The sequence below is a fragment of the Podarcis raffonei genome, chromosome 3, assembly GCF_027172205.1.
Source record: "Podarcis raffonei isolate rPodRaf1 chromosome 3, rPodRaf1.pri, whole genome shotgun sequence".
In the NCBI taxonomy this organism is placed as follows: domain Eukaryota; kingdom Metazoa; phylum Chordata; class Lepidosauria; order Squamata; family Lacertidae; genus Podarcis; species Podarcis raffonei.
The window spans coordinates 99,242,999-99,261,708 of record NC_070604.1 but is presented as its reverse complement, the minus strand read 5'-3'; the positions used below and the strand labels follow the sequence as shown (position 1 = coordinate 99,261,708).

The 18,710-nt window shown below is 41.6% G+C and overlaps 1 protein-coding gene across 2 annotated transcripts in view; it reads right to left on the bottom strand.

The window, feature by feature from the left end:
* Positions 1 to 18,710, bottom strand: part of INTS7 (integrator complex subunit 7) — a 42,926-nt gene that overhangs the window by 20,583 nt on the left and 3,633 nt on the right. For both annotated transcript variants that reach the window (XM_053383237.1, XM_053383238.1), the window contains exons 6-13: positions 18,000 to 18,199; positions 17,141 to 17,263; positions 8,584 to 8,701; positions 6,927 to 7,061; positions 6,201 to 6,298; positions 5,050 to 5,289; positions 1,756 to 1,893; positions 940 to 1,146 (exon numbers count right to left, since the gene is read on the bottom strand). In XM_053383237.1, coding sequence (XP_053239212.1) covers positions 940 to 1,146; positions 1,756 to 1,893; positions 5,050 to 5,289; positions 6,201 to 6,298; positions 6,927 to 7,061; positions 8,584 to 8,701; positions 17,141 to 17,263; positions 18,000 to 18,199 — 1,259 coding nt within the window. The remainder of the gene's footprint in view (positions 1 to 939; positions 1,147 to 1,755; positions 1,894 to 5,049; positions 5,290 to 6,200; positions 6,299 to 6,926; positions 7,062 to 8,583; positions 8,702 to 17,140; positions 17,264 to 17,999; positions 18,200 to 18,710) is intronic.

The window sequence follows — 18,710 nt, the reverse complement described above, 5'->3', positions numbered from 1 at the left end:
AAGCATTTCAAGAATGCAGAACACAGTTCCATTCCGGCAAATGCAACCGAAGGTAAACAAAAGGGGAGGAAAGGTCTTCGTTTTACAAAGAGAACTCCGATGACTCTTGGCTGATTGCACAAGGAATCCGAGATCGTTCACACTGCAGCCAAGACTGCTATTGTTCAATCTCTGCCTCCTGTGCACTCATGTGATGATAAATGTTAATGTGAACATGAAAGCAGTGGGTTCATACCTACTCTGTCAAACAGCAGTAGTTTACTGGTTTAATTATTACAGGAGTAAGGACGCGGGTGGCGCTGTGGGTAAAACCTCAGCGCCTAGAACTTGCCGATCGTCAGGTCGGCGGTTCGAATCCCCGCGGCGAGGTGCGCTCCCGTCGTTCGGTCCCAGCACCTGCCAACCTAGCAGTTCGAAAGCACTCTTAAGTGCAAGTAGATAAATAGAGACCGCTTTATAGCGGGAAGGTAAACGGCGTTTCCGTGTGCTGCGCTGGCTCGCCAGATGCAGCTTGTCACGCTGGCCACGTGACCCGGAAGTGTCTTCAGACAGCGCTGGCCCCCGGCCTCTGTAGTGAGATGGGCACACAACCCCAGAGTCGGACACGACTGGCCCGTACGGGCAGGGGTACCTTTACCTTTACCTTTAAGCTACCTTACTGATGAAATTATTGCTGGAGTCTTGCACTGCCAACATGCCAATTTGGTAGCGACCAATCCACTCAGACGGCCGTGTAGACAGAAAGAAGGTGAAGATCTTAAACGCTAAAGTTCTTGCTGGAATAAGCTACTGCTGCTTAAGAAAGTAGGTTTAAGCACAACATTTGTTCTTCCAAGACATTTGAAGAAGAATCTAGTTAGAAACGGTGGTGAAAAAGGACAATTGCTTTAACCTACAGGTCTGCAACAAGTAAAGAGTGGGGGGAGAATTCACACTGACCGTTAAGGATGCTATTCCTTTGTGGTAAGATTTCAGTGACTCAGCAATACAGGAAAGTGCTGAACTATAATCATCCTTTTGCAGCCCTGTCAGGCACTGCTCTGCATGGGAGAACTCCTTCAAGCTGTTTAGCCAGAAGTAGAAGTGTTCTGAAGCCACCTGAGTCAGCAAGCTTTGATACAGCTCTCTGGCCATGCCATGGTTACCCTGTGCAGGGCAACAAGAGAGAGATTTACAGAACGAAAACAAAACAAAACAAAACAAAACTTAAACCAAACGATAAAACAGGATCAGAATAATATGAAATCGTCAAAAACATTTCAAAGTCATTCTTGCCATTTAAAGCTTGAATATATCCCACAAGTGGAACCTTGCTGAGAATCTTGCTCTCCCCACTGAAAGGCCTTAGTCTTTCCCAATGAAATCTAAAATAGCGCCCCTGCTCAAGATGAGTGCTCCAATTAACAGCTGCCAAAATGGGACTCTACAAAATGGTATCCAGACCCTACCATGTCTCCAATGAAATCAGCCGGCTTTTTTGTTGTTGTAAAATTAGCTGAGGGGAATTGATCCATCAATAGCTGGAATCATATTTTAACTCTACTCCTTATTCTTTAAAAAAGACCCTAGTACAGCAAAATAAATAAATAAATAAATAAATGCAGCCACTTTATATCACGTAGGTGGGGCAATTATCTCCCCAAAAGGTTACAGTCTTCATGGGGAATTTAAGGAGTACAAAGAGTTACTTTCAACTCAGTCAATTAGCCTTGCTTATTGGGGAAACCTGAATTATAAATTATGGATCACACATACCATTCTGGAAGCTTGTCTGGCTATCCTGTAAGCTGTCCATCCATTGGAAACATTTTCTAGCTGTTGTTTGATAACAGTTTTCACTTCAGAGGATAAAGTCTTCTGGCTGGCAACAAATATCACAGTAGCAAGAGATACCTAACAAGGAAGGAATAGTGCAAAGCTGAATGAAAAAATAAATCACAAATAAATGAACACTGCAAACCCAGAAGTCAATGTTCCAGTTTGCGAACGTTCTTTGGAACCCTGCAGCCAATCGGAAGCCACACCTTGGTTTCCGAATGTTTTGGAAGTCGAACAGGCTTCCGGAACAGATTCCGTTTGACATCCAAGCTACGACTGTAGTTATGTACCTGCTTCACTAGTAAATTTACTAGTAAAAAACTAGTAAATTTGCCTTCCAATCAGAATCACAATGACAAATTAGGATCAAACTACAATGCAATCCTGGTTTGTGGGGAAACGGGGGGTTACACAAACCATAGTTTGCTAGGTTTAGACAAAACAGCATTGCTGCTAAACCAGGAGTGGTAAGTACTTTATTCAATCTCTGACCACCACAACAGGAAGACTATAGAAGGGGAAGGCAGAGTCCAAGGTTCATACCCCTTAAACCACGGTTTAGTGCTACATTTGAATAGTTTTCTGTTACTTTTTTTGAAAGGTTAACCACTCTAATACCAAACACACTTCCAATAGAGCTTAGGACCCAGTCCAACACTCTTGAGCTTGGATACATTCACCTCCAGTAAAGTCTCAAGGATTTCAGTGGAAATTGCTTGCAAGTGGGTCTGTCTGAAAAGGATTGCAAGCTTTGGCAAGTAAACATGGGGTTATATACAACTAGATCACTGAAATAAATGCGTAGGTCTAGCTTAAGGCCACTGATTTCAACTGGTCTACTCTGAGAACAACTTAGCTTGATACAACCAATGGTAGTGAAATGGCTTTATGCCCTCGTAAAAGCCCTGTTGAATTAAACTACGAATCCAGCACCTGTGATCAGTCAGGTATCACCAGAAGGGCATTAAAACAACAGCTCTGCATTATTGCTTTGCAACTTGCATTCAGCATTGCCTCATGGCTAATGATTGATGTGAGAATTTGCTTAATCCCCCCTTTAAAGCCATCTAAGCTAATGTCACCTTCACATCTTATGAGCACAATTCCATAAATTATGTGCTGTCTGAAGTGCTTCTTCTCGTCTGTCCTGCATCTACTGCTAATCAATTTCACCGACTGATCCAATTTCTAGTCTTATATGAGAGGGCAAAAAACCTGCTTTCTCCACACCATACATAATTTCACGAGCCTCTACCACGTCCAGCCTTTAGACATGTTCTTTCCAAACAAAAAAGCCTTTTCTGTATAGAAGGCATTCTAACCCCTTGATTTTGGTGGTCCTTTTCTACACTTTCCCATTTGTTATGCTTTTGAGGCTTAAAAAGATATTAAAAAGTAGAAAAACATTCAGCAACACAGTCACAATAAATAACTGGAACAAAATTACATGAAAATATCGTATAGCAAACAGCAGGGTGTTTCAGCCCTCTGCCCATTATATCTGAAACACCTTTATTAGTTTCACACACAGCAGTGTGTGGGATCAGGCAGCTCTGCCCAAAGCCTGCCACTTCCCGGGGCCTGTTCCCTGTGCATCAGCAAGAGAGCTGAGGGAACTTCCTCTCTGCCTTGGCTAGCATTGGCAAGGCAGTTTGTGCATGTTTGTCCACACACAAGAACTTTCAATTGAACTGTCTCAATGTTTCCCACCCACACTAGTGGGTGGTACTTGATGGCGATGTGTTCAAATGCTGAGTTGTTGCCTGCTGCCCTCAACTGATACCTGCACACCCTCCCTGAGGTCCAGAAACCTGAGCTCTGTTGTGGGAAAATATCTGTTCACTTGTGCATGCAACGCCCGCCCTCGCTCTCGATACATGTTTTCCAATACACAAGACTTTCACAAAGCAGGTTTAATTATATGTTCAATTGTGTTGCCTGAGGCCACCAAAGAGTGCCTTACCAATGGAAGCAGTAGAAGGGGTGATTATGGCACCCAGCAAAACATCACCACACGTATAAAAAACTGCACCCGCACAATGCGCTTCAACGCCTCCACAGTTGAGTAAAGTCACTCCCCAACCCACATTATCCGTGGATTTGGCAAGATTCAAATCAAATGGGGTGTGCATGAGGGCTGCCACTTGGATAAGGTGGGCAATACAAAAACCATGCAGACATGGGATGCATCAAATCCACTTTGAGCTGTCCTGTGTCTACAGCCATGGTGTAAATGGGTAAGACTTTTTACAGTGGTGCTGTCATTTCCAGACCAAGCTGACCACCCATGTAAAACAAGTGCCACCTACTGGACTGAAGGAGGATTAAGATTAATAAGACTGCAGATATACTCCTAAATGGATGTGTTTCAGGTTTGGGATGCAGACTTTTAAGTTTCCTTTACTTGCTGAAAAACATCTGTTTGATGCTTACTTAATAGAAGTTAAACTATTTAACATGCCACTCCTCTGTACCATCAAGTTCAATGGGGTTTTTTTTTCATTTACTTTATTAAAAATGCTCTCTTCCTCTCTCTCACTCTCTCTCTCTACACACACACACACACACAGCTCTTTCAGTAATCACATTGACTTCATGAAATCCAAGGTGTCCAGTGACATCATTATTTAATTTAAAAAGCCAACTGTCTATCTAGCACCTCATCTAGTAGCCAAACTAGCTTCTCTATTGCCTGAACATTCAGTTGATATCTAAAACAGTGCTCTGATGCTTATCCCTCATATTTGTTAGACAGAAGCATTTTGGCTTTGAAAATAATGGGGTGTTTTTTTAAGCATCATGACTAGTGGCAACCATAGGTTAGATGAAGGATAGGTCTGCCCAGATATATGCTTTCAAACTTGTTGGACCAGTGGTTTGTCATAATGTGCTTTCACTCTTTCACAAGTTCATAGACACATTCCTCCAGTACCACAGGTAGGAAACGAGAAGCAATGAAATCCTTTCGTGTAAAATTGTTATCCAAAACCACTCTGCATTTCTCTACAACAGGTTTGATAACCAAAAATGAAAGGAGAAGTAACAAGTCTTTTAAACATGATGAGAAGAGAAAGCAAAAAACACAGCAATGTTGTAACTGCATCATGGTTTTCCCTGCAATGAGGCAAGTTGACTGTTATACAACATGTAATACTACATGTTTACAAAATGATTATTCAATCCAATGGTACCCAGGTCCAGTATGCTATATCTGGAATCAATGTTGCTTACTAAAAGCTCTTGCTGTTTATCGGATGCAGATCGTCCAATCACTTTATAGAGATCCATCAGGTCCCCCAGCATTCCGTCTCCCAAGACCGGTAACTGCATGGCAATGGCTGCCAAGCAGTGGCACATGAGAATCCTGGCGGCATCTTGTGCACTGTGCAGCTGTGTCAACAAGGACTCCACAATGGACTGGCTCAGGTGGGGGCGGCACTTGGCCAGCTTCACCATGCAAGTGAGTGCTATCTGCATTGGGGGGAAACAAAGAACGCTTGTTCAACATTCATCACAAATCTGTCAAACGCTACTCACTTTTGGTCACAACACTCATGTAACCATGAAGGTGCAAAATAAAGGAGAAACCAAAAACCACAAAGGCATTCTGCCAAACTACCAAACCCTCTAAACTAAAGAACATGCAGGGAGGATTCAGATTTAGGAAGTGCACAGAGAGAGGAGAGGGAATGGAAGTTACACTGCAGAGCCAGAAGTCCTTGCACTAATGGAAATGTTTTGTTGGATACTGCCTTTAAGCTTCTGTACAGCAGACCCTTCCAGCTTTGGGAATCATCAGCTGCTTCTAAACTTAAAACTAAGCTGGGCTGATTACATCCTGCCTAAAAAGGATAAACTGTGTTTAGCTTAAACTATGATTCATTGGAAGAAGCCAGGATCAAACTGTGGTTTATGTGGTTTAAACATAGGATAGCACTCTAGTCCCATCTCTGTTCTGTTTCTACAAAGATGAGACTCATGCGATATACAGTCAACACATATAATATTACTACTTATTGTATGGAACGACAATGAGACAAACTACATATTCACCTATCCCAAGTATTTTTCCTGACTACCTGCTCCACAAAGGGCATTAACTCATTTGCATGTCAGTCCTCACTCTTTGGTTATATGGGGGCCAGTTATATGGGGGCCAGTTCACAAGAGCACAGTTAGGCAAATGTTGGGCTACTCCGGACTTGCTAACTTATTGAGTCCTGCCCTTGATCTGCGTAAATTCTGTAGCGCTTGGGCATTTATTTCTATTTTAAGTAGTTAACCAGACCCCAAAAAGCGGCACCACTAGAACAACCTGCATTGCTCTTACATAGATTAATATGGAAGACAACTGGGTTGGTGGGGGTGGATTTATTATTTACCTTTAAGGTCGCTTGAGTACCTGGACTGCTGTCTTGACTACAAAGAACAAGGAGGGATTCAAGGCCAAAGACAGCATCCTGCTCCAACGGCAAAAGATCTAGGACAAATATTTAAACTTTAATTCCTGACGGTTTTAATACTAGCCACTGTGGTCCTCATGGCCATGAAAGAGAACAAAACATTTCCCCTTTAACATAATTTGGAAATCTGGGATCTAGAAATGCCTTGATGCAGTAATACAGCACAGCCAAATGAGTTTCAAATAAATTCCATCAGTTTTAAAACCCCAAGAACTGAAATGCTGTCAGTTCTAGCTTGCATGCATTTCTTAGTGTTAGGGAGGAGAAAATGGTGAAATGAAAAACAAAACAAACCACATGACCATTAGATTTGGCTATGAACTGGAAGGCAGCAACACCATCTTAAAATTTCTCTTTCATTACATTGGCAGAGAAATGAGCAGGATGTCTGCAGTTCACACCCAGTCAACTTAAGAGCAGTGCACTGATTTACATTAGGATGACCATGCTTAGCTCTCATTCCAACAAAATACTGCATAAGCAATGGAAAAATAGTGAAAGTAAACAGCAATTACTTGAGCTCTCTAGTTTAGCATCAAAGGTAGACGTCCACATGAGTTCAACTTGTTTCCAAAGGAAAACACAACACATTACATCAAACATGGGGAGATATACTATGACACCCACCCATCCTTTTAGAATTACCTTTTTCCTGGCATGAAGCAGCTATGTTTGTCAGAACTCGGACTCCATGAGCCGCAATACCCTGGTTATTATGGTAACAGCATTCCTGTGCTAGTTTGACTATATCGGATGATCTTGTTGTCGTAGCTGTTGCTCCTAAGGGAGAAATAGTGGGATACTTTTAAACAGCAAAGCCTTGTTCATTACATGCAGTATTTTCTTTTCCACAGTTTAAGAGCAAGGGAAAAATAGGAAGATGGTCTGGTTATAAGCATTGCCTAAGCTCCAACTAAGCTATAAAGGGGTATTTATTTAATAACAATAACGCCACCCATCGGACTGGGTTATCCCAGCCACTCTGGGTAGCTTCCAACAAATTAAAACACAATAAGACATCAAACATTAAAAACTCCCTATACAGGCCTGCCTTCAGATGTCTTCTAATAAGAAGTAAGACTGGTGTAGTGCATCCGTCTGAGTAAGTTGCAAAGCTTCCAGAAAGGGAAGCAGCAGCACAAGTCCCTCTCTAAATTTCCTCTAGAGGCTTTGGGGAAGGGGATGCTGCTGTCATTTTTCAGCTTCTTCAATGCCTCAATGAAATATGACTCTGTCCCTCCCACCCAAGTGATTTGTTCATGACAGAAGTCCTGGGGGGTTGGGGGCCCAAGAGCTGAGTTTTTGCTTTATGATGAGCATTTTTTTCAGAAACAGCATGCACAGGAGAAGGGAGGGCCCAAAGATGACTACAAATAATGTTGGCTCTTAAGCCAACATGGTAGAACCTGCACAGAACTATACTGCTCTTCCAAAACACAGAACAGCCAGATGGCCACTATCCACATCCATCTTATCTCAAATTTATGCAAGTTCCAATCACTACAATATACCCTAGATTCCATCAGCCCCTCCATTTATTTATTTTTAGGTGAAATGGTAGATACTCCACACCCTTGCAGAAAAATTGTCTGCAAGGTGGCTTTGGGATCCTCATCGTTTCTCAGTCTACCTTGCTTCAGGGGGCTTGTTTCAAGGTTGAAAGACTGTTCCAAGTTCATTGGAGAAGGAGCAGAATATGAAGACAACAAATCATTCATTCAGATTCAAAGAGCTACCAAAGATAAGTGGGTTTAAACTCCTCCAAAATCAATAGGCCTTCACATAAACCAAATCAGGACTCAAAACACAGAATGCATCAACAATCTGATTAACTTAGAGACCATCCTGAGACATAGCTGGAGAGCGGAGGATGGTTTAAATCAGATGTGCCAATCAGTTCATGCAATGCTGTGTGTAGCGAAAACAGCAACCCAGGCAACTAAAAGGTAAATAATGTAGTCTATCTTATTGTCTAACATATTAATTCATGTTAGAGAAGTGCAGGTTTTAAAATGATCATATGCAGAGAAGAAGGGTGTCAGAGAATACTAATGTGGAAGGCAACTGTAGCGCGGGACTAGTTTCTTGGTTTATAATTTCGGTCATTATCGTAGTCTTACAATGCAATTAAAATTAGCTCTGCAGTTTTTGAACTGCTGCAGTGCCTTCCAAGGGAACACACTTTTCAACATTATTTACAGTGTTCAAAAGACTGAAAAGCACCACTTATACTAATATCTGCAACAACACCAGGGAAAAATTGAAAGTGTGCCAAAATTTGGCTGATCTAATCTATTCATACCTGGAGCAATACTGAAGTACTGTTTGATGGCTATTGTCCCCGACAGTGTGGAAAGTACAGATAGCATGCCTAGTTTCATACTGTCATAAGGAGTTTGCAGAGCACATTCACATAGTGCCTAAAAGCCAGGAGATAGGACAATTTTAGCACAAGGAAGGAAAATGAATTAAAAATCATTAACATGTGTTCATCACGCTTGATTCACACACATACATAACATTAATATAACAGAAATGTAATATATAATAGTAAATAATAATAACTTGATGATTCCTGGTTGAGGATGAAAAGTACCTGCATTTGGGGGGGGGGGAATTATTAGTAACCGTAAATACTTGGCAATTGTATAAGGCCTGGGTATTCAAAATTCTTCACACACATTATCTCAGCAGTCCTTATAATAACCCTATAAAGGTGTTCAATATTATCCGCATATTGTAGGTTGTGGAGCTGAGAAAGAGAGAATGCATCTTGCCTAAGGCTGCCCAATGAGGAGAAGGCAGATTTGTTCTCTGTTGCTCCAGTGGGCAGGACCTAAACTAATGGGTTTTGAAATGGCAAGGAACATAATTTCAGCTAAACATCAGAGGAAAAAACACTTCCTAATGCAAAGAGCTGTTTGATAGAGGGAAAGGCCACCTCAGGAGGTGGCCAGCTCTCATTTTCTGGAGCAATTTAGGCACAGGAACAATGTCTTCTCTTGTAATGGATAACCACCAAAGGCCATTTCAGCTCTAAATTCTATAATTCTATACTATGGGATTTGGGGAGGTATCCAATATGCACATTCCATTAGCTCAAGGATTTCTTTTTGTGCAAGAGAACTGTCTCCCCCTCCTCTCTCTGCATGTGCCTCCACCCTCTCCAAATCCACTCTTGGAGGTTGGGAGAAAACCCAGAACAGATTTACAGGCTGCCTGGAGTGAGGTAGTCCCACTGTACAGCCAAAAGTCCTTGAGCTGATGGAGTGAGTGTGCTGAATAACACCCTTGAATTTTTTGGCTTCCAGGCTCACATCTCAATAGCTCTTAGTCACTACACCATGCCAGGTCCTGTTTGAGGTTATGTGAGGTGACAGGTAAGCTTTACCTGTGGTCTTTCTCACATATGATGGCTGCCTCAAACATGCAAGTCAACATTTGTTACTGGAGCCATGGGTGATGAGCATGCCAGTATGAAATCAGTCATAGAAGCTGAGGTCGGTCATGAGAATCAGTGTGCTATGCACTTCACTAAGTCAAGGATTTTTGAGCTGAATTACCAGCCTGATATTTCCCATTCATTCACACCAGGAAAGGAAGTCTCATTCCATGCAAGCATATGTCTCTCAACTGGGAAAGATTAAATGTCACTATGAAGTACACCGGTAGCTTCCTCTGTGCTGCTGCAGGAGGCAGAATAAAATCCTACACACAACATTCACTAATGGGGCATCATCATTTAAAGTTCAGGTACAACTGAATGCATTTATAGCCCCTGCCCCCTTCTAGGCAAAACGCTTCTCACTTAAGCAACATACCTTCAGGGGTAAAAAAGTAAAGGAGGGAGGACTTCCGGGTTGGCGTCTCCGGCAATGGCGGAGCTCCTCCGATCGGGAGGGACTTGCTCCGTGAAAAGCAGGGTCTAACCGCCACGGCGAAGGTGGAGACCCACTGAAATCACAGGCGGGAGAAGCCTGTGAACTTGGGATTCGGCTGGCACCTTTTACGCCTCCCCTACTCGCGGGGAAACCCTGTTTTGGGGATCCGGAGCGACGTGGGGTAAGTGGCGCGGTGCTTTGAATCGACCGCTTCTTTCACAGAGTGAAGCCGCATTGCTGCTGCTGGAGAGCGCTGACTTTTTCCTGTGGACATTTGGACCTTAAACAACTACCCGTGAGTAGACTGGAAAATTTGGATCTTCAAATATTTTAATTTGGCAACGAAACGGGAAGGCTCTAAACAGGAAGTCCGCCTTCCGCTTTTGTAAACAGACTGAAGCAAAGACGTTACAAACTAAAGTCTCTGAAAGTTTTTGATAAAGGATTAAAATTCCATCGGTTAAAAATACAAAACCCCCTTGGAAGCAGGAGAAGAGGGGGGAAGTCATGAACCTAGTGAGAACCTGCAGGAAAGAGTGAAAAGCAAATTACCACTGCTCTGAACCTGGGAACAGTCTGCCTGATGACGTTTGGGGAAGATTCATTGACAGAACGGATTTGACAGTTACTTAAAATTGGAAAGATACTGTTTCCATTGATCTCTTCTGAGTTTATCAAAGGGAGAAAAAAAATAACTGAAAATCGAAACTGTTTCTGTGCTTGAAAGAATTGATACAAGTTGAGACTGTTTCCCTCTAGAGGGAGCATGTGAAACTGTTACAGGAGTGTAACAGGGTAAGCTCCAGCTGCAAGATAAAGTTTGGGGTGGATTTTATAATATTTGTATACTGTATTGTATTGTGGTGTTTTTTCACTTTTTTGTTTTTTTTTCTCTTTCTTGTCTTGATTTTTCTTTTTTCTTGTTTTTCTGTAATCTTCAAAAGTAATAAATATTATTTTTTTAAAAAAGTAAAGGAGGGAGAAAGTCTCTGACACGTCTTGGTAGCCCACACAACCTAAGGAATATAGAAGCCTCCAAAATAAACACAGAGCATCTCTATCTGTCCTTAACTAATATCAGCAGCTGCTGCTGATATGCAAAAGTTATTTTCCTCATTACAAACTTTCATAGGCATAGAAAAAATTGTTTCCTTTTAGAGCAACAGTCCTTACTAAGTACTGACTTGTTTATTTGTTCTGAAAAGTGGTCTTTTTACTAGTGGCCTAATAAAAGGGGACGCAAGACATGGTGGAAGGACCTTCTCCCCTCTGTACAAAAGGGGGAAAAGCTAGATAAGTCAGCATCTGCATGGAATAAAGCATGCAAAGCATCTTTTTCAGCATCAGATTAGAATAATCTATTCTAGCTGTCATTTTTGGATTTTTACAGAATTAATGATGCTTGAGTAGAGATTGGATGTGGAAGAAAGGAAAAATAGGGCAGAAGGAGGAAGTGGCAAGATTAATGGAACAGACAGATGTGTGGGGAAGGAGAAGAAACTATGCAGGCCAAAAGAAGTCACAGACAAATCTGTTCTAATTTTGGCTTTTCAGCAGATAGCGCCTGTGTATTTCAAAGTTTCACCCACCTCCATGAGAAAGGAAAGCTTTAAGGACAAAATAGAATTCTGAAGACAATCAGATTTTCAATATGCAGAAAACAAAGTGTCGAGTGTCCAACTAAGGCAAGGGGGAAAGACCAGGTTTGTTTTTGTTTTAAATGGAACTGTGTATGTTACACCCATCAACAGAACCCCTCCAATTCATTAATGAATTTCCTTGCCATTGCTACACAATGCTCCAGTGCTTAACAGAACTCTCTAAAGAAATTTCATTTGTTCCTTTCATCACAACACGCTGGACAGAAAAAAACACTCAACATTCTGCTAGCCTTTTGGAACTTCCATGCACACAGAAAAAGAGTTCCATTCATGCACAACTAGAAATTACAGAGAAAACTAAAGTGAAATTTGACTGTGCCCCTAGAGTGTTTAAAACTAAATAAATCACTCAGTTTGCCATTGTCTTCTAAAATAGGTAATACCATACTACATTGATCTCAGAAGTCAGAATACACCTTATAGGAAAGTTAAATACTTGCAGTCATCTTTCACATTTTCCCACCACTTCCTCTAGTTTTTTATCAGGAAACCACATTATTGACACTTTGCGAGAGTGATATAAATCTTTAGTAATCTTCAGAATAGTGACCAAAGGCAGGAATCCCTCTTTCCGTGTCACAGATACAAAATCAAATTGCCCAGGCCCCACCTTCTTCCCAGATCTATGGGAGCTGGTTATATTTGCTCAGCTTTGAACCCTAGCTCAAATTCAGCACTCAGCAGCACATTCAAATAATAAAGCATGTCATATCCCACATATTCAGCCCGTATGTTTTCATTTTCTCATGACTCTTTCCTTGTTAACTCTTCATATTAACCAAAATAAAATGAAAATCCAGCTTTCCAAGACTTGCATCAGTATTTGCACTCAGTTCCTTTCTTAAGCTCATTGTTCCAGTGGAAGGCCAGGACAAACTCGTATTAGGCAATAGTATTAATAAAATAATACAAAACATCCATCCACAATATAAAACACTTTGTCAAGTTCCAGAGCGCTAAAACAGCTTCCCTTGTGCATTGCTGATAGCTCCAATTCTAATATTATTTTGCTTTTTTAAAATCCAATTTGCCAACATCCATGATGTAAGAGACAGAAGTTACCACAGAGACCAAGGAACAAGATATAAATTTAAACAAACAAATACAGTTCTACAAAGTGCTAAAAGCCCACATGTTTTGACATTGTTCCCCACCTCATTCTTCTGGACAGATCTTGAGTAGAATTAGTATGGCTTACATGCAAAACAGTATTAGCAGAACACTTCTGATCAATGACAACTGAAACAAGAGTCAAGTCACACTATACTGTGTCCTGCTCATGGGATCAGGAGCCATCAAAATGTTCTGCAGAATAGAGAAGGAGCACCTGACAGAATTCAATACTGTGAGGAGTGAGGGAGAGCAAAACAGGGTTGTCAGCAAAAGGTGCACCACCAATTATTTCTCTCTCCAGCCTTTGACTTTAGACTGAAAATAGCAGAGATTTAAAATACCACCATCTGTCTGTATCACAACACCTCTTGCTAGAACGTTTCAACGCATCACTGAGCATGGCTGAAAGGAGGAAAACCATATTAAAGAACACTGCAGCTGACATGTACCTTTGTTTCACATCATTAGCCATGGAAGAATAGAACAAAATGAAAACAGTGCTCATCTAAACAGGTAGTCTGTCCCAACAAATGCTCTAATGTTTACAAGATGAGAGGCCTACAGCTAGAGACTTGGGCGGTTAGTTCAAACGCACACTCCAGCTCTTGAACTTGCTGTGCAGATCCCTAGCCGTGACCCCCTCAGTTTCCAAATTCCTTTTATGCAAACACCACAAAGCTCTCCTTGTCCTTGGGTCCTGTGTAAGGTTTGCCTCCAGCTGAAGGAGAAGGGTGGTAGCTCAGTAGTACAACATTTGCTTGGGTTGCAGAAGGTCCCAAGTTCAATGCTTGGCATTTCCAAGTACAGTGGTACCTGGGGTTAAGTACTTAATTCATTCTGGAGGTCCGTTCTTAACCTGAAACTGTTCTTAACCTGAAGAACCACTTTAGCTAATGGGGCCTCCAGCTGCCACTGCGCCACCGGAGCACGATTTCTGTTCTCATCCTGAAGCAAAGTTCTTAACCTGAGGTACTATTTCTGGGTTAGCGGAGTCTGTAATCTGAAGCATATGTAACCTGAAGCGTATGTAACCCGAGGTACCACTGTAGAAATAAGAGAGACCCCTGTCTTGAAACCCTGGAGTGTTGCTGTCAGTCAGTGCGGACAATACTGAGCTAGATGGACCAATGGCCTGACTCAGCATAAGGCAGCTTCCTAGGTTAAGCTTCCCCTTTCTTCATTTCCCTCTTAATTGAACTTCAGACTTGGCCTCCTTCATCTGTAGGCCCCACACTACTTGTCAGCTCACTTCTTATTCTGCCCTTGCTTCAGCTACTCTTCCTCTGAACTCTCTGTTCTGCAGGTCCTTGGCCTTTTTCAGACAATTTCCAAGCCTTCCTGCTTCCCAGCACCCATGTCTCAGTCTCTCCCTCCCCCCAAAACACACACTTAACACCTTCTGTCTCTAAGCTCCAAGTGGGATTTTTTTCTAGCCAAATTGACCTTTTACTTCCTTTACAGAAGATGCTCCAAAGCTCCAGCTTTTTCCTGAATAGTTGTGAACATGCTGTGACAATACAGCAGCTCAGCAGATAGTTTGGGGGGGGGGGCAGTTCACAGACAAGTAAGTGGGAAACAGCCACTTCTAGCTGGCTGCAGTAAAGGATAATTTGGACAACAACTAAACTCTCTTCAAATTGCCTAAGCCCCACTATCATTTATGATGTGTCAAACCATCTGAAGCTGCTGACATGTTTTTGCATGGCTCGCTGCATTTTTTCATTAATTTACCAAATAAGAAAAAGTCAATCTGGAGTAAAAATTTAATCAAAAGCTGCATTTGAAGAAAAAAATTGATTCATTTGTTAACTAGGCAATCCATCAAAACTCTTTATTAAAGATCTCATCAGAATAAAGGCCGAACCAGAACTTACACAGAAACTGACAAGGTGAATTTGTTAAGAGGAGGGTGAAAATTCCATTCTGAGAAAAATAAATGGCTCAATTGCTTTCCTGTGACAAATTCAGCGATGCACCCATGAATGCATAAGTCCTAGGAAGAAAAGGTGGCTAGCTGCATTGCACACTGTGATGCAACCCCGGAATATAGTATGGGAGACCACTGGGCAAAGCAAATCTGCACCAAAATGAAGAGGAGCTCTGTTGGATCAGGTCAAGGGCCCACCTACCCCTCATTTTCACAGTTGCCTACCAGATACACATGAGAAGCCTGCAAGAAGGACCCAAATGCAACTGCCCTCTCCCCACATGCAACTCCCAACAACTGGTATTCAGAAGCATACTGCCTCCATGTCTTGGCCTCCATGAATTTGTCTACAGCTGTCACTACTTCTTGTAGGAGCAAAACTTTTCTCTGCCCACTTCCTCCATGCCATGCTCAAAGTTCTATCATGTCATTTCTCTAAATGCTGCAACCTTTCCTAAGAAGGGAGTTATCCTCCTGATCATCTTGGTTGTCCTTTTCTGAACCTTTCCCAATTGTACAACTTTTTGAGGCGAGGCTGCCAGAGCCACACATAGGAATCCAAGCGCAGACACACCACAAATCATATTGCCCTGCCCACTTTCTGTACAAGCCCTGCAAATGTTAAGGAACATAACGTCTTAATGACTCAGTGTGAGCAATACGCATCAGAAGGCTCTGACACTGCCCCAGGGAAGCATTTTTAAAGCACTTCTCTATCTTGCAAAATTCAGTTCTGTCAAGGTCTTGCTGGCAGGCCCCAGCCCTAGAATCAAAGGTTTTCTCAAAACAACACAAACAGGCTGGTGCTCCCAAGGAAAGCTTGTAACCTTTATAGAACAATACTCCAGGAAAATACACTGATGTCCTGGGTTCCAGCACTCTAGGAAGGGCAAGCTATCAAGGAAGGCAGGGATCCAGAGAGCAGGAAAGGATGCACAACTGAACAAGAATGAATAGCCTGGAGATTTGAGCCTCTGCCCCCTGATTCACACACACAATACAAAGGAGCCCTGGATTCCTAAGACAAAGCAAGCTTGGAGTCCCCTATAGTCCAAGCAACCAATCACCAGAATCCTCACAAATTCTCATTTCATTTCTTCCAAGTAAACCTTTCCCGGCAGAAATGGTTTTCCAAATGTTCCATCCTAGCAGGTTTCTGTATCTCTCTACTTTTTCTATTACTGCTATATGACCATCCTTGTTCATCTTTTTGGCACGTACAGGTAATCAACATACAAAGAATGACAGAAGCAGGGCAAAGACACCAAAGCACACGTCTTCCTCTTGTATTTTACTAATACCGTGGGCTGCCTGTGGGGACTCCCATCAAAAGGCGGGACACAAATTAACACCAAAGCCAAAGTGCATTTCTGGTAACACTTGTACTCCTGAAACCAGGTATGGCTGGCTAAGGCTAAAAGGCTGTTTTAAATCTGCTATAAGGGTACAGTTGACTGAGTGGCAAGTGGGTGCCTTACTCTAGACTGCCTTCCAATTGCTAATAATTGATTTATTATTTTTATTTAATATTTATTGGCCCCTTTTATCTAACTGCCCCATAACTCGAGCTCTCTGAATGACTCACAAAGCAACGGACAGAGAAGCAAATACCAAAATACAATACAATAAAAACCATACTTTTAAAAAACTGGAGCGTAATGTAAACTCAATTTACTGTTAATGGAAGATTGGCCTATTACATGCTTGAAAAATGACCTTAGTGAAGTGATCTTGGTGAATGTAGCCCTCCAGATGTTACTGGGTTCAAAACTGAAGAAGTGTGCATGCACATGAAAGCTCATACCAACAACAAACTTAGTTGGTCTCTAAAGTGCTACTGGAAGGATTTTTTTTATTTTGGGTTCAAAACAGTCCCACTCAACATGTTCAGGGGTGACGAGAGCCATAGGCCAGCAACATTTGGAAACCTCAACACCTTGTTCCTCAATCCTCGCACTGAGCTTTTCTACCTTAGCGCCTGAGGAGTGTGATGAAGAGTCACCACTTTATGAGAGATGCTACAGGGTATAGGAGCAGTGATGGGAGGTTTATCCAAGCAGAATGTTAGAAGCTTCTTCTATTATTTATTAAACATGGTGAGTAAATCAGCTCTTAAACGAAAAGTTACATCTCTAAAATGATGAACAGAGACCTACATATGGAGCGTGATGCTAAGCAGATCTACTTGGAAGTGAACAACAAAGAGTTTGACAGGTCTTATCTGAAAGAAGGCCTAGTGGTTCAGTTCCAAAACAAGCATGATAGCGTTTACAATACCTGAATATTGTCTCTGCTCCATGTATGTGGGGTTTTATTTGCAAGTAACTTTAGATCTTGAATAGCAAGCCTCTTCACAGCCTCTCTTGGGTCATTCTTCAAGTATTGCAATAAGAGCTGTATCTGTAAGAAAGCAAGTTTTAGATGAAACTACTTTTGACTTCTTTCTTGTATTTCTCAACATGCATGCGAGTACAAGCAAATAAAAAGAGAAGCCTGAACATGAAGGGTTGATTCTGAGTCTCTCCACTGATGGAAAGCTCCTTGATTCAGCAGAGGCTTCAATTAACCAGAAGGAAGAGATTTTTCATAAATTCTCCCTCTCTCTTGCAGTTCCTTGCACCACCAACATATTGTTCCAAAAGAATGCCTTGCATGAGCAAGGAAGAGCAAAAGAAAGAAGGGCAAATAAATGAAAATCATCTCCACTTTTTCACCAACGGAAGCCTCCGCTGGATCAAATAGCTTTCTGTCATGGGGACATTTGGAGATAACCTTAAAGCTTTCAGAAACTTCAACAAGCAATCAAAATTCTTAATTACATACAGCTTTTGATGGCTCTGTAAACTCACCATGATACCATCTAAGCAGACAGGATCTGGATATTTTGCAATCTTGCACAAATGAAGTATGGACACAAAATGTGGTACAGACCTTGGGTTACCTAAAAATCTTAGTTTACATATTTTCCCCCCTAAAAATTAAAAAACAACTTGCCAGTTCTTACAACTTCCAAGATAGGCTTGAAATATTTGGGAAAGGCCTGATGAAGCCTACGAAGTCTTGCTGAATACGATCCCTTCAACTGAACCATGACAATTTTACTTGAGTACACTAAGCACTTCAAAGAAAATATTACCTGCTTGGGAATGTCAACCAAAGAGGAGGCAGCAAGCAAGGTAAAGGTGTGTAAAGTAACAATGACCATCTTGGTAGAAGGGTAGGATGTCACCAGCTGCTGGAGTAACTGGCGGGCACTGGAGGCCAGGCTGGCATCATGATGCATATGCTGCAGGATGGGGATCAACTTCAGCTTCAAGTCTACAGGAGTGGCTAAACCTAGTACATGAAAAGAAAAATACCTTTCAGGGTGACGTGGTGTGCCTATGATAAAATGTGAATATTGAGAGCTCTGGGGCAAATAAAAGTAATATGGCTAATTTCAGTACTAGAGTCACAGAGCAAGGACCATGCAGCTGGATTTTTATTATTAATTATTATTATTATTATTATTATTATTATTATTATTATTATTATTATTAAAAAATCCCTACTACTCCACTTGAAATTTAGACCATAAGCTCCTCAAAGTGCAGACCTGTCGTTTTTGCTTATGGCATTTTACCACACACCATGGACACAGATATCACTTCATATAGCACTAACAAATAATACAAATACTTAAGTGTGAAATTAAATACTAGATTCATCTAGACAATTTTAAAAAGACAATATCCAATGCTAGTTGTATGCAAATCCAAATCAGCTCAGCATCTTGCTGCTTTCCCACATAGCTACCCACATCATATAACCAACATTTGAAAAATAAATGAAAATGTCAAAGAAAGTT